This window comes from Solanum verrucosum, unplaced genomic scaffold, assembly GCF_900185275.1.
Source record: "Solanum verrucosum unplaced genomic scaffold, falcon-dt-bn FXZP01000160.1, whole genome shotgun sequence".
Taxonomy (NCBI): domain Eukaryota; kingdom Viridiplantae; phylum Streptophyta; class Magnoliopsida; order Solanales; family Solanaceae; genus Solanum; species Solanum verrucosum.
In genome coordinates, this window is record NW_026020443.1 from 781,743 (window position 1) to 797,591 (window position 15,849).

The 15,849-nt window shown below is 38.3% G+C and overlaps 1 protein-coding gene across 1 annotated transcript; it reads left to right on the forward strand.

Moving 5' to 3' along the window:
• The first annotated feature begins 849 nt into the window (after positions 1 to 849).
• Positions 850 to 4,029, forward strand: LOC125808529 (uncharacterized). Its single transcript, XM_049488209.1, has one exon. The coding sequence runs from the start codon at positions 936 to 938 to the stop codon at positions 3,825 to 3,827; it is 2,892 nt and encodes a 963-aa protein (XP_049344166.1). The 5' UTR covers positions 850 to 935; the 3' UTR covers positions 3,828 to 4,029.
• The last annotated feature ends 11,820 nt before the right edge of the window (positions 4,030 to 15,849 follow it).

Here is a 15,849-nt window from a genome sequence, read left to right on the forward strand (position 1 = left end):
CAAGTGTACAATCTTGATCATGATTCTCATGTAAGTTGGTCATATTTTTGTTGCATAGTCTGTGCTTGTGAAAAATAGAAATCATGTTGATCTAGAACAAAAATTAGCTCCAGCTCTTGTCATAGTTGAGATTATACCTAATGATCGCTGTGAAACGAAAGGACTAATCTCAAACATACCCCCTTTATTGCTTGGCAGCTGCATAAGTTTCCAATTTAGAAAGAGAACTTTTAAAAATCAGTTAGAGAAACACCAACATCACTGAATTTCCTACTACGTGAGTTCCTACAAAATCTAACTCTGCTCTATGCGCATGTGTTGTGTAGTAAGAAGCTGCACTTTTATTCGAGGAACTCTTCCATTCTCTAGAAAATCAATAATAGTTGCTAATGTCATCTGTTATCATATAATGTCAAACAACTATATTGGTTGTATATTTGTTCCATCTCTTGCTCATCTTTATGGAATGATATTTATATCCTCTTTTGGTAAAGGAAATTCCTTCTTTAGCAATACATAATGCTTGTGAGCTTCTTGATAGAAGTTATAAATTTTGTGCTTGATGTTTTGTGATATGTGAAGATACCTCTAGTTTCCTTATTTCCTTTTTTGTAATTGCTCCTTTTGCCCCTCTTTACAATGGCTAGTGTTACTTTGACAGCATGTTATATATATCAAAACCTTTTGTAATTGCTCCTTTTGCCCCTCTTTACAATGGCTAGTGTTACTTTGACAGCATGTTATATATATCAAACCTTTTGTAATTGCTTCTTTTACTCCTCTTTAATTTATGTGAATCAGTTCTACACATCATTGTTACCTTCTCCTTTATTAATTAGGTGGCAAATGTTGGAGTTCTTAAAGATTCATTAGTGTCACACTTGATGCAGATACATAATTACCACTAAAAATTGATCACTGTCCCTCTGTTTACAATGTCGAAGAGTGGTGAGGTTTCATGGAAAAGTGAGAATTTGGGCAAGCGGAGATGGGCTTTCGTGGTGTTCCTTGGGATACTGATACTTCATGGATTGGCTATTCTTGTCTTCACCAGAGGATTCCTCCTAACTCGCACTGAACTTTCACAATATAGTCACTGCTCTGATATTCAACAATCTCCATGCTTCTCTCCTTCTCAAGATGATCAAATGGTTAACCATTCTAAAGGGTGCTGGACGAAACCAGCCGTTGATCGAATTGTTATCATCGTTCTTGATGCTCTCAGGTATGACTTTGTTGCTCCAAGTACCTTTTTTGATGAGAAAAAACCGTGGATGGACAGATTGCAGGTGTTGCACGAGTTGGCATCTCAGCCAGGTTCGTTTGCTAAGATCTTTAAAGCTATTGCTGATCCTCCAACAACCAGTTTGCAACGTCTAAAGGGATTAACAACTGGTGGGCTTCCAACTTTTATTGATGTGGGTAACAGCTTTGGCGCACCAGCTATCATTGAAGATAATTTGATTTATCAGATGGCTAAGAATGGCAAGCGAGTTGTGATGATGGGGGATGACACGTGGGTTCAACTGTTTCCTCAACATTTTAATATATCTCATCCATTCCCTTCATTTAATGTTAAAGACCTTGACACGGTAGATAATGGCTGCGTTGAGCACTTGTTTCCATACTTGTATCAAGAAGATTGGGATGTACTTATAGCACATTTTCTTGGCGTGGATCATGCCGGACATATTTTTGGTGTTGATTCCACTGAAATGATAGAAAAGTTGGAGCAGTACAATGGGATTTTGGAGAAAGTTGTTGATGTCCTGGAAAGCCAAAGTGGACCTGGCGGGTTACATGAAAATACTCTGCTTCTTGTGATGGGTGATCATGGGCAAACCATCAACGGTGATCATGGTGGAGGTGCTCCAGAAGAGGTTGAAACGTCACTATTTGCTATGAGTTTGCAAAAGAATCCGTCTTCCTTACCGTCTGAAACTGATAGCTCATCTTGTCGGCTTGACACAGAGAAGAGGAAGATATGCACTAGCTCCATTGAGCAGCTTGACTTTGCTGCAACAGTATCTGCTCTGCTTGGCATTCCTTATCCTTTTGGAAGCATCGGGCGTGTTAATCCTGAACTGTATGCATTAGCTGCTGGTACTTGGAACTTGGACATCTTTACCCCTGAAAGTGGAATAAATCTCTCAGGATCGGAAAGGTGGATGCAGAACTACGTCAATGTCCTCTGCATGAATACATGGCAGGTGAAAAGATACATTGATGTATATTCAGCTTCATCAGTGATAGGATTTTCAGACAAAGATATGTCTCATGTATCGAGCCTCTATGCTCAGGCCCATGATAATTGGTTACATACCAAAGAAGCTGTTTTGAATTGTAAAAGTGAAAGTTGTTCAACATTGTTACCTCAACTGAAGAAGCAAGTTGAAGCTTATTCTAATTTCCTGTCAAGTATTACTGCACTTGCTCGTTCCAAATGGACAGAGTTCAATCTAAAGATGATGGGCACTGGTTTATGCATCTTGGTGCTCTCTCTTTTTGTTCATATTTTCACCATCAAGAAATTGGACAAACTATGCAGTTGCTATCTTCCTCGTGGTGGAGATTTTGTTGTTTCTTTTGAGGCTATTTTTGCTTATGCTGCTGTGCTGATTCGTTCTTTCAGTTTTCTTTCAAATAGTTTCATCTTGGAGGAAGGTAAAACAGCAAGTTTTCTGTTGGCCACGGCTGGAATGCTTCAATTACGTCATGCAATAGTAAAAAAGAAGATGTTTCTTGAAGGATTTCTTTTTGTTCTGGTGGTTCCTCTTCTCAGATTTGGTATTGAACTTGGACAGTCAAAGCAGGCTGTCAATTCTTTATTTTTGAAGTCATTTGCTTCATGGACTGTAAGCGTTGACAACGGCACCAACTTATGGATTTATGTTGCTGATATATTGCCCTTTTTAGCTCTTGTCATTTTAGCTTATATACTTTATTACAAGAGCATCACGCACAGTTCTTGTCGGGGGATATTCAAGTTAGTTGCCGTTGGAACCATATTTGCTTCTTCTCTTATAGCTCTGGCTTGGGCTTTAGATGGTAACTTATTCAGACCAAGCACAATTATTGTGGATATAAAAGCATATTGGATTCCTCGGATCATCTATGTTATTGGTCTTCTACAATTATTTTTATTAGCAATATCTCAACTTTTTGGTAAAGAGAAAACTTCAGGTTGGGAGGAAGATACAATTGTTAAAGTAACTGCCATGTTATCAGCATGGAGTTCAACAATAATCATTTTATCCGGGAAACAAGGTCCTCTAGTTGCTCTAGTAGCAGTAATTCAAGGGTGGTGTGTAATTAGGTTGATGACGTTGGAACGAGCAAAGAATGACTATTACGACAGTTCAACTTCATATTCTTCTCCGGTGGCAAAATGGAGTCTTTTAGCTGTGTGTCTGTTTTTCTGCACTGGACATTGGTGTGCCTTCGATGGCCTGCGCTATGCTTCCGCATTCGTTGGGTTTGATGAATTCAACCTTATTCGTCAAGCTGCCCTGCTTACCATAGATACATTTGGTTTCTCCCACATTCTTCCGGTAATGGGACTTCCACTTATCGTTGCTTGCCGACGACATCCAGAAGTCCAGGCTGAGAAAAGGAAACCACTGTTTTTTCTCCAGTTATGCCAGGTCTATTTGATGTACGGACTTACTATGGCTATATCTATGACACTTACAATTATATGTGTTACGATTCAAAGGCGACACTTGATGGTATGGGGCTTATTTGCTCCAAAGTTCGTCTTCGATGCTGTGGGTCTTCTTCTTACTGACCTCTTCATATGCCTCGCATCACTGTACTATTTTGCATGACCAAATAAACTAGATGAAGAATTAAGCATTATGGAGGTGATCTTTCAGCAATTTCATCGGACTATCTTACAAAGTTCTTCCATTAACATCAGTATATCGTCCTCGCTAAGGTTACTCCCCATACAATTGCATCGGAATATAGTTCATTCTTGGAAAGAGAAGAAAAGTGAAGATAGTAGAGTAACATTTTGTTGTATCCTAATTTATTCTTAGATTTTGATTGATTGATTATAGATTTATAGTGTTACCATTTAAGGCTTTTGCCTTAAGTGGGTAAATTTTGATGGATTATTAAAAGGTTATATTGAGGTTAAATTTTTTTTAGCGAGGGCAAGAACACCTGTGATTTCTTTCCATTAGTCCAAGCCTTACTAGATAGAGTGACTTGGTACTTGTACTATGTTTCTTTTTATTGAAAAGAGCATTTTCACTCAGAAACTGAGCTCTTCTACTTGAGTTATTTCGGTTATTTGCCTCTCCTGTCTTTGAGTGTTTGAATGTTATCCTTTCTTTTAGTCCTGTCTATGAGTGTCCCACTATTATTCTGTGTTGGCGAGAGATATTAGGTACCTCATGAAATTAGGTACCTCATGAAATTAGTCGAAGGTGCACAGCTGCCTCGGATGCCGCCGTTTTAGAAGAAAAAAAAGGTGACAAAGGTTGTTATGTTATGAAGGGAATATCTCCCTTCTTGCTCAGTAACAGAAAATAGAGACAAAATATTGCTGGATGTGTGTCGGATCTTTAAAAAATAATGCATATTTAGGATCCGACATGGGTGTGGTGACATTTTTGGGAGTCCGAGCAACATAGCTTATAATCCCTATTGGACTGGAGAAGTACAAATCCTTCCCACATTTCAGTCAATCTTCTCCTTTGGATTCAAGATATCACAGCAAGCAGGATGGAGTGGAATGTGATTCCAAATTCTGAGCTTTCCTGCTCATGTTTTCTGAGTGCCCAGTTAAAGAAAAAAAGGACTGGGCTTAGGCTTGAAATAAGCACCCATTGCTTATCTAGTAACAAATACTAAACCATTCAAACTGAAATCCATTTAGAGAAGCTTCTGGACTGCTCAACCTCAGCTACTTCTCATTTCTCAACCTCATTTCAGTTGAGTAGATGTTCAAGTGGGGGATAAAAGGCTAGGATAACATCAGGAGTGGGTGTCAGATCACGACATTTAGTTCTCTTCTTAACCATTCTAACATATTTGTGATAAAGGCAAAGATAAATAGCGAGCACAAGGAGAGTTGTTTCACATGAGCTATTTTCTAGCATATAATTTACGAGCACATTATTCAGATTGGGATAAAATTTCACTCATCAGACTTCTGTTACTCTGCACAAACATCAGAGTGACCCGGGGATAAATGGACATCTGAAAGATTGTAGGAGTAAAATCTATTGCAGCTCAGAGACGGCCTCTCAAGCGTTACACCGGAAAGAACTAAAAGAACAGTAAACACGAAGATCGCTAATACAAAACTACAACTTATATGCAGTGGCAACCAAAATCTCATTCTTTTGAAACCTGAAGATGGACCATTTGAGTGTAATCATTGATCACAGATGCCTCTGGTCCAGATAAGCCAAGCCTCTGAAACAAGCCATACCTGCCATCTTCAACAATAGGACTTGATGCACGAGCAGGATCGTAGCTCATCTGGTGAGTTAATGAAGGACCAGCCACAGGTGGAAGCTCCCAGTAAACATCTAAAACTGACTCTACAAACCTACTATTTTAAAAATGTTCTGCATAAGAAATGGCCTTATGCTGTGGTTAAAATCATCCCGCATCTCCCCTCTCACACCCCACCAATCTTCACCAGGACCGGAAAGTTCATCAATATCAACAGCCTTCTCCCAGAATTTCTTCCTTAGGTTCCTTGTAAATATCCATGACTCTTTTGTAAATTTTGGAGGTGGCCAACATAGCCCTGAATGCTGAGGAATACAACTTTTACTGATTTAAAAAAAAAAAAAGGCACAAATATTTTCACGAATTGAAAAGACATTCGTATAGAGAATTGGCATGGTCTAGGCATAGCATAACAAATTTACTCATATTACCCAGATCAGAAAACTCTGCAAACAAAATTGTGGCAGCCATTGGTCTGTTCTCTTTGTAGAAGATTTTGCAATTTTGGGTACTGTAGGTGCGTTAGGACCTAGGAGGTTATACGGGCTATTAGTAGGATGAGCAGGGGAAGAGCGACCGGACCCGATGAGATTCCGGTGGAATTTTGGAAGAGCACGGACAAGGCAGGCATAGAATGGTTAACTGGGCTGTTTAATGTTATCCTTAAGACAGCAAAAATGCCTGATGAATGGAGGTGGAGTACAATGGTTCTGTTGTATAAAAACAAGGGTGATATCCAAAACTGTAACAACTACAGGGGTATCAAATTGTTGAGCCATACTATGAAGATTTGGGAGAGAGTGGTGGAGATGAGGGTGAGAAGAGGGGAGTCCATCTCTGAGAATCAGTTTGGATTCATGCCGGGACGTTCGACTACCGAAGCCATTCATCTTATGCGTAGACTGGTAGAAAAATATAGAGAAAGGAAGAGAGACCTACATATGGTGTTCATTGACCTTGAAAAGGCCTATGACAAAGTACCGAGGAATGTCCTCTAGAGGTGCTTGGGGTCTAAAGGTGTCCCGATGATTTATATTAGGGCGATAAAGGACATGTACGGTGAAGCCATGACTCGGGTTAGAACAGTTGGAGGAGACTCAGAACATTTCCCGGTTGAGATGGGGCTGCACCAGGGATCAGTCCTTAGCCCTTTCCTATTTGCTTTGGTGATGGATGAGTTGACGCGGTCTATTCAGGAGAAGGTCCCATGGTGTATGTTATTTGCGGATGACATAGTACTGATTGATGAGACGCGGGACAGAGTTAATGCGCGGTTGGAGGTGTGGAGACAAACGCTGGAGTCCAAAGGGTTCAGGTTGAGTAGGACTAAAACATAATATTTGGGGTGCAAATTCAGTGATGTGTTGGATGAGACAGATGTGGAAGTGAGACTTGCCGCACAGATCATTCCTAAGAAAGAAAGTTTTAAGTATCTTGGGTCTGTAATCCAAGGGAGTGGTGACATCAACGATGATGTCACACATCGCATTGGGGTTGCTTGGATGAAATGGAGGCTTGCCTCTGGAGTATTGTGTGATAAGAAAATTCCACCTAAACTTAAAGGTAAGTTCTACAGAGTGGTAGTTAGACCGGCCTTGTTGTATGGAGCGGAGTGTTGGCCAGTCAAGAACGCACATGTTCAAAAAATGCATGTTGCGGAGATGAGGATGTTGAGATGGATGTGTGGGCACACTAGGAGCGACAAAATTAGGAATGAGGTTATCCGGGAGAAGGTGGGAGTGGCCTCTGTGGTGGACAAGCTGAGGGAAGCGAGACTGAGATGGTTTGGACATGTGAAGAGACAGAGCGCAGACGCCCCAGTGAGGAGGTGCCAGGTGCTGGTGGTAGAGGGTACGCGGAGGGGTAGAGGTAGGCCTAAGAAGTATTGGGAAGAGGTGATTAGACAGGACTTGGCTCTGCTTCACATTACCGAGGACATGACTCTAGATAGGAAGGAGTGGAGGTCGCGTATTAAGGTTGAAGGTTAGTAGGGTTAGCGTGTTGTCTTCCCTTGCGAGGGTATGGGTTGTTAGCGTTTGGAGTAGTCCTAGCCTTATGTTGTTTACTGCGTTTCACTCCTCACATTACTTTCTTGATGTTATTGTCTCATTTGTTGATTATACACTATTTTCTGTATTGGTTGTTATGTTTTATATATTTCTCTCCTTTCACTTAGATTTGATGTACTTGAGCTGAGGGTCTCCCGGAAACAGCCGCTCTACCTCCACGAGGTAGTGGTAAGGTCTGCGTACACTCTACCCTCCCCAGACTCCACCTAGTGGGATTTCACTGGGTATGTTGTTGTTGTTGTTTGGTTGTTCTTCATCTTGCGAGACTCGGTGAGTTCATCTATCTTGAAAGCCAATAAGGGGTTTGGAACTTGAGACCTCTATTATGGAAGTCCAAAGCCAAACCATCTGAGTCATCCTGAAGGGTTTGAACCTAAGACCATGGACTAACCAAATTTATCTGACTGTAATCTTGATGAACGCACTAGATTCTGATAGGATGAACAAAGAAAGGTCTCGAAGAGGTGCAATTGGGTTCAATGTGAGGATGGTGGCTAGGGTGAAGTTTAAGGCTGGGGCTTGGAGAGCGAGGAGGAGGTTTGTAAGGGTCTACTGTAAGGATTTGTCAGTGGGGTCGGGTCAAATAATTCATCGGGTACCTTGCTTGGTGGTGCATGACAGTGCCGGGTTGGACTCTGACGGTGATCTGTGCTTGTTTTAAGGTGAAAATCTATTGAATTTTTAGGAGTAGTTTTTTGATATTGGCAAATGTAATGTGGTTAATTGTGATTGAATGAATTAAAGGTGGTCTGAGTTATATTTATTATAAGAAAGACTGATTATAAGGGTTCGTTGGTTTACGTTGTGTATAATTTTCTCAGTAGTTGTTTTCATGAGGTACATTGGTTATAACGCTAATAGCTTTTCCTCAGTTTTCTTGGTTTTATCTATTTTTCATTTGCTTTTAATAGTCCTTAGCATAATGAATGAAGTGGACATGAATGTTATGTTAAAAAGTAAATATGAATTGAGAGTAGTTATATACATCACTGATCTTGAGGTAATTGAGATGTAGAAAGACCTTTTAGTTCAATTATGGAATTTGCTTCTGGATCATTCTGTCGGTTCACATATTTGATTATTGACATCAGCCTGTATAGCTTAATTTTTTTTGTCCTGGTGCTCTGACATGTTTGTTTTCCAAGTCCTACCAAAGTTCTTTTTGGAGTATAAATTACTGGAAAGTGATACCTAGTAGTTCAAGGATTTGTTTAGTTCATGTGCATCTCTTGGTAGATGATAAGTAGACTGGCCAGTTGCTGATCATGTGTTAAAGACCTAGTTTTTGCTGAAATAGAGGATATCACCTTTCTTAGTGTCTGTATTCTGATCTTGTTAGGTAACAGACAACTCAGAGCAGACATGCCTGTATCTCTTCATATCTGGACCTACAGTCCTCAAACGAGTAATTAAGACTGTCACAAACTTGAAGGTTTAGATTCTTGGTCCTAACCGTGGCTGTTACTGATGACTTCGGCTTACTCTTAAAAGTTGCCTCATCTCCACACTTGATAACCTAAGAAGATGTGTGGATTTGAGAAGAAGAGTGAATTGTAGGGGATATGTTAGGACTTCAGTAATTAGAGATGTGAATGGAGATGAAACAAGAGTTAAGATGAGTCAGTTTCAGTGGTTTAAGAATTTCAAGGTGTGCATTTGCTATCTGCATCTATGGATACTTGATTTTAATGGTTAGGTTAAAATATTAGTTAAAGCTGTACGGCGTTTTTCTACATTTGCAAATTTATCACTGCTTGTATGAACTTGTCTGGTATATGAATATATTATTCCATTTCTGTTACTTTTTAATGTTTCTTGCACTTCGATTATTGTATTATTTGTTGTAGTGAATGTTTCTTTTTTAGTATGCCTTTCTTAAGCATTTTTTCTTGGCTTCTTCACTCCCTTTGTTTTGTTTTTCAAACTGCTTTGGAATGCTTTTACTTGAATCGAGGGTCTATCAAAAACATGCTCTCTACCTCCCAAGGTAGGGCTGAGGTTTGCATACACACTATCCCCTTTCTCAGACCCCACTTGTGGGATTACACTGTGTATGTTGTCGTTTGTTTGTTTGTGTATCACGAATGATGATTTTAGATTACATTGAAGGAAGAAAAATATGAACAATACAGGTTATGTTGGTACATCAACAAACTTCATTTTCCACCATTCACTTTAATATCCTCTAATTGATCATAAGTAAAAGTTGGTACATCTTTTGGTTTTTGTATGGTCTTTGGCATAGTTAACCCAGTTTATCATTAACGAGTATATATGACGGATATGTCAGAATACGTTTCGAGTTTGAGTTATAAAAATTACTACTTAGTATAAGAGTCTAGAAGCAGACTGCTCCTGGTCGACATGTGTGCTTCATATTAAGGGCAAAATTGTATTTTCCGACCTTCTTTGTTTGGTTCTAAAAGATTGTGCTGGCCTTCTCCCAACTATGAACAATTGGCTGAGTAGCAGCTTCTGAGATAATTATATGTGAAATAGGCAGTGATATAGCGATATGTCTCAACGGTTTGCTGTGCTAGATTGTCTTCCTCTGCTACATGTATTGGCAAAATTTTTAAACCCAAATCCATTTATTCGTGCATCTACTATTACACTCTACTTATGTAGCCTGTGTGAAATCTTACTTCAGTGATATGCTACCAAGTTTCATTGCATGCTTGTGGCATCTTTGTATGTTGGAGGACGTTTTGAGATATGCGATTCTATTATAGGTTTTGACTTATTCACAAAAAGCTTGACAAAGTTGCACGTATAAACATTGCAGACAACTTTCAATGAATGAGAGGATGTAAGAGTACAAAAAGGGAAATAGACGTCATTCAATGAGCTTCCAAATGGTGATGTTACACAACTACATAGCAGAATGTCGTATTACTATCAAACACAACACAACTGAGTAGAGACTTGTCTGTAAGTCGTTGAATTATATGTTGTTTGACACAAGTTCTTAAAGATATATTATATAGGCTGGCTTTCTCAATTGTGAAAGATGATCGATCTTCTGTCTATGAGACAGAGCAGGATGCAATTAATATGCAAACTGGGATTTGGAGATAATGATAGCAATAGCTGTGAAGATGATGGATATGCCTGTTCTAGAATTCGTTTAGGATCTCGCATTGGCGTCAATACTGTTGTATGTCCCATTATACTTTCCACTCTGCCTCGATATATATACTTACATGGGTATTTTTGGATAGGTATGTTAAGTTACCTTGATGGACAAGGTTTGATGTGTGCCTCTACTTTTCCTTATATACTCAAATTCTTTCATCGCACATGCTGTTGAACCTCATAAATGTCTAACCATATCATATATTTCTTGATTATCTTCTTTGTCAATTATTTTGAATCAGCCGTGCTCAACCTTTACAGAGGCGCTTTGATGTTAGCATCTTGTGTTTATCGGAATTTGAAATCATGACCTTTAGTTCTCCCTTTCCCCGCTCTTTCCACCCACACCACAGAATCAACAACTAGGGATATTAGCTCGGCAGTACAACATTAATTTAAATGTGTATCTTTGGGGTTAGAACACAGCTCACTGGGGATTCAAGAGATCATTGGTGGCTGTCTGTTATGTGTCCATATGTGCATATTTGAAGTTAAAAATAGTGATGTATATAAAATGAATATGAGTAGTATTTTGTAACCTATTTTTGGCTTCACATAGTAAAGCAAAACTTATATCTGTACTCATTGTTAGAGTTCCTTCACCCTGATTGTTGATGTTAGCTGCACTTTGACTGGTTCTATTGTGAATTTTTAACATTATAAAACTGAGTGATTTACTGATTATCCTATCCTAATTACCATAATTCCCCTGTTTGACAAAAGTTGCATATGTATATAAGAATAATCAGATTGTAACCAGTATAGTTTAGTAGTTGTTGTAAGTCATTTAGTAAATTAACGTTGATATTAAAAAAGACTTGGTTCTTACGTATTAATTAAACTAAATAAAACTAGAGTTTAAGTTACATACATTGTCAATATAATAATGTGATTTTGCATCATCAAGCTGATTATATTTATAAGGCGGAATGACCTGGGAGACCCCTGTACTTGGCTCCGTTTGTCAGTTGGATCCTCCTACTCATCACTTTGCCAACCAAACCCTTAAACTCATCAAAACACAATATTTTAAACCCCTCTTGTCACGCCCCGAGCTACCCCCGAGACGCGGACACGGGACCTAGGACCACAAGTGATCCCAAACTAACCCTGCTGGTATGATCATGAGCATACTAAATATAATCTGAATAATAGAAACTGTGCGGAAGCTAAATCATAAATAAGATGAAAAGATGGGGAATACCCATATACTATAACTGAGATATATGATAACTGATGAGTTTAATACAAAGAAGATATTAACTCAATACTAAGCTGAATCTAACTATGTCTGAAATAAGCCTCTAAACTGACTAGAAATGTTGGGACAGGCTCCAGCTAAGTCTAGCAAAACTGAAACTAAAGGACTAAAATACTGAAAAGAAACTCATGACTATTGTCCTCGGAGAATGATGACTCACCACTGATTCTGCTGAACTAGAAATCGGGAACCGATCTAAGCGTGATCTGGATGCTGAGAACCTGAACCTACATCACGAGAAGATGTAGCGCACGTATGCGTCAATACTTGAAAGGTACTGAGCATGCAGGATAGAGTAAAGCTGAAATAACATATAACTGAACAAAGCAATAAAACAATGAAATAATCTGAACATGATATAGATACTGAATGCTGAGCTAACTGAATGCAATTACCAATTTATAACATGCTGAGACTGAATACTGAATATACTGATAAATGGTCAATGCAATAAAATCTGACTGAACTGTGGGAGCTACTAATAACCGACATAAAACCACATGAGCTAAATGTGGAGTCCGATGTATACGCCTCATCGATAGGACCCAATATACCTTGCCAGAGGTATAGAGGCATGCTGGCGTGATCACTAAACTGATGTTGCCCACATAAGGGACTTACACCTACGTGGCTCGTAGTTCTGGGACTATATGGGTACGCTGAACCCTAGTCCAACTCGGTATTATGCTACTCCCAGTGAATTAAGTAGTTAACTGGTTATGACTGAATTTCTGTTAATACTGGATAGCTCGAAACTGAACATGCAAACTGAGAATGCAACAATTAATCTGATAATAATGCATTCATAAACTGAGGCATGTATAACTGAATATATTATGACTGAAATACTGAATAACTTAAAATACTGACATATAGATACTCATACTTGGAAACTCATTTTTAGAAAACAATACTCTGATCATTGATGACTTGGGAAGTCATACTGCATAAACATTGATGGTATATCTAGATACCATACTATTCATACATTGATGACCTACTCAATTGTCATACTAATCATGTATTAGAAGCTCTTTCTCAAAACTCATCTTAACTTTCTCAAAAACTCAGTTTAAAACTCAAGTGTTGTCTTAAAGAAAAGCTTCTCAAGATTTATAACTCAAAATAGGGTGTATGCTGAAATATACTGATAATGTGGCATAAAACTGGAGCATGTATATCTGAATAACTGAAATATCTGACCTAGCATGTGTAATTCAAGAACTAATGAAATACATAGCTAGGGTTCTGAAGTTTATGTAAGAAACTGAGCAATAACATGATAATCTGATTTGGAATATTTAAATAACTAATTCATGATGATCTGTTGTAATTCTAGAAACCCTAGGTCTGTTCATAATCATGGAATCAAGAATCTGACTGAATTCTAGGGGACCTAATGGGCGAAAGGAACCCACTAGTGAAATCTCACATACCTGGTGACGAATTTCACGGAGAAATCTTTTGATTTCGGGGCTGGAACTGATGGAACCTTGTTGCGTTCTTGAACTAGGGTTCTTGACCTTTTTCTCCTCTCTTGCTTCTAATTTTCTAAGTTTTGATTAATGATTTTGAGTAAGGTAAGTTCTAGTTATGTTTCTAGGTTTAAACTAACTAAAACCTCATGATTTAGGGTCAAAACGACGTATCTAAGGGGTTAAATGAAATAGGAAAAGACCAAAAGACCCCTGAATTAACTGCTGTCGGAGTGACTGATGGACGGGACTGACGGGCCGTCAATCAATCGACGGTCCGTCAATTGGAACCGTCGGTCGAGTCTGCCTGACAGGGCTTCACTAAAATGAATATAACTTTTTACTCGGATGTCAGAATTTAGCAAACTCGGTGGCGTTGGAAAGAGGATTCAATTATCTATCTAACCATAGGTCATGGGACATATAATTCATTTTTTGGTAAGAGTTATGACCATATGAAGTTGACCCATCAATAGTTTTCATCTAACTAGCTGCTAACCCTCATCTACGGTCAGACCTACGAACCGTGGATCGAATGACGGTCCGTGCTGGTCGACTGTAGTTCATGTCAGAGGTTGGGTAAAGGAGATCTTGATCCACGGTCACAGACCACGGACTGTGGTCTGATCTACGGACCGTGGGTCTGTCCATGAGTCGGGACTTAGCTAATTTTTCTCAACTGGTTTGGGGAGAGGTTGCAGTGGTGAACCATGGACCACCAGCACGGGCCGTGGTCTGACCTACGGTCCGTGGATGGTGACCGTAAGTTGCACCTGCAACTTCTCAAAATCTGCATTTTTGGTCTGTTTCGAATACGGGGTGTTACACATCTGACTATTGACCGAGCTTATGTGCCATTAATATTGGTGAGTTGGAAATATGCGTGATTACACGCGCTTGAAAGCGAGTTAAAACAATATTTTACTTTTAAAAAATTCAATTTAACAAAATTAAAAAATAAAATTCATCTTCTTCAACCCTCCTTCACCCACACCCACCCTTTCTTCTTCTCCTCCAGCCCTCTCTCTTCTACCCCTCACCACAACCCTCAAATTTCTTCTTTCTCAAGCCCAACATTCACTCTTCTCCGCCTCTTCTTCTTCTTTTTTTATACAAATCAGTAGCCTCAACTTCTTCTAAAATTTTCGTTTTTTAGGTTTGAAAAATATTAGTATCATTCTTTTATTAGATGGTTTCAACGATGAGATGCGGATAATGTGAAGGATGATTGTGACTATTGAAAATTTTAAAACTCCATTGATAAGTTTGAAAAAGCTTAAAAAATAAAAAATGGGTCTTGTGAATTTGTAAAATTACTTAAAATTTTTGATTGGGGTTCATTGAGTTTGTGTTGGTGAACTTGTAGTTGAATTTACAAGTTAAATCAAGAAGAATTTGATCTAATGGATATGAATCTAGTGCTCAATTTGTGACCATATATGAAGAAGATGACTATTTGAAAAGTTCAAGAAATTAAAAAAATTGATCTATTTGATTTTTTTTTAATGTTTTAGCACTTAATTTCGCATGTGACACTAAAAAATGATGTGGAATTTCACGTGTAATCGCGTCCATTACATGCACTCTGACCGGAGGAGAAAATGACTTGAAATGTTGTATTCTAATGGGTTTAAGGGTCTAGTTGACAAAGTGATGAGTATGAGAGTTCAACTGACAAACGGAGCCAAGTACAAGGGTCTTTCAGGTCATTCTGCCTATTTATAATAACATGGAATATGAAAAAAAAAAGAATATACACAAACATTGCCGCCATCTCATAGAGGCAAAAGGGTTGTCTTCGATAGAAACTCGACTCAAATAACACATCTCAAAATTATGATTAATTTTTGGGACAAGGCACAAGTACAACCCTAAATTATGACCAAAATTTTAGATACACATCTAAACTTAACTAGGGCTGTATTACCGTCCCAAACTAATTTAAAATTGAAAAAAAAACACCATAAATGCCGACGTGACATAGAGAGTGCACACTCTCTTGAAGACATGTGATGCGTGAACAAATTTGCCACATGTCCTTTTTTAATTGATAACTTTATAATTAATTAGTACACATAATTTATATATCTATTTATCTTAAACTAATAAGTTTAATACTAAAACTTATATTTATTTTTTTATACAAGCAAAAAAAATATGTGTATTAACATAAATTAAATACACGATAAAGAAAATAATATAAAAAATAAATAAATAAGAAACACATGGCATGTGAGTTTGTTCAAACACATCCAACTTGGGTGGTTAAATGTGCCACGTCAGCACAAAAGGTGCAAAAAATACGAAAAAATGAGTTTGGGGTTAATAAAACCCTAGTTAAGTTTATTTGTGTCTCTGGAATTTTGATCATAGTCTAGAGTATACTTGTGCCTTATCCTAAAAGATATTATAACTTTTATTTAACATAAAGTAAATTATT

Bases quoted from the DNA above. Each gene is read 5' to 3' on its own strand.
- LOC125808529 (XM_049488209.1), top strand. From the start codon at position 936: ATGTCGAAGAGTGGTGAGGTTTCATGGAAAAGTGAGAATTTGGGCAAG.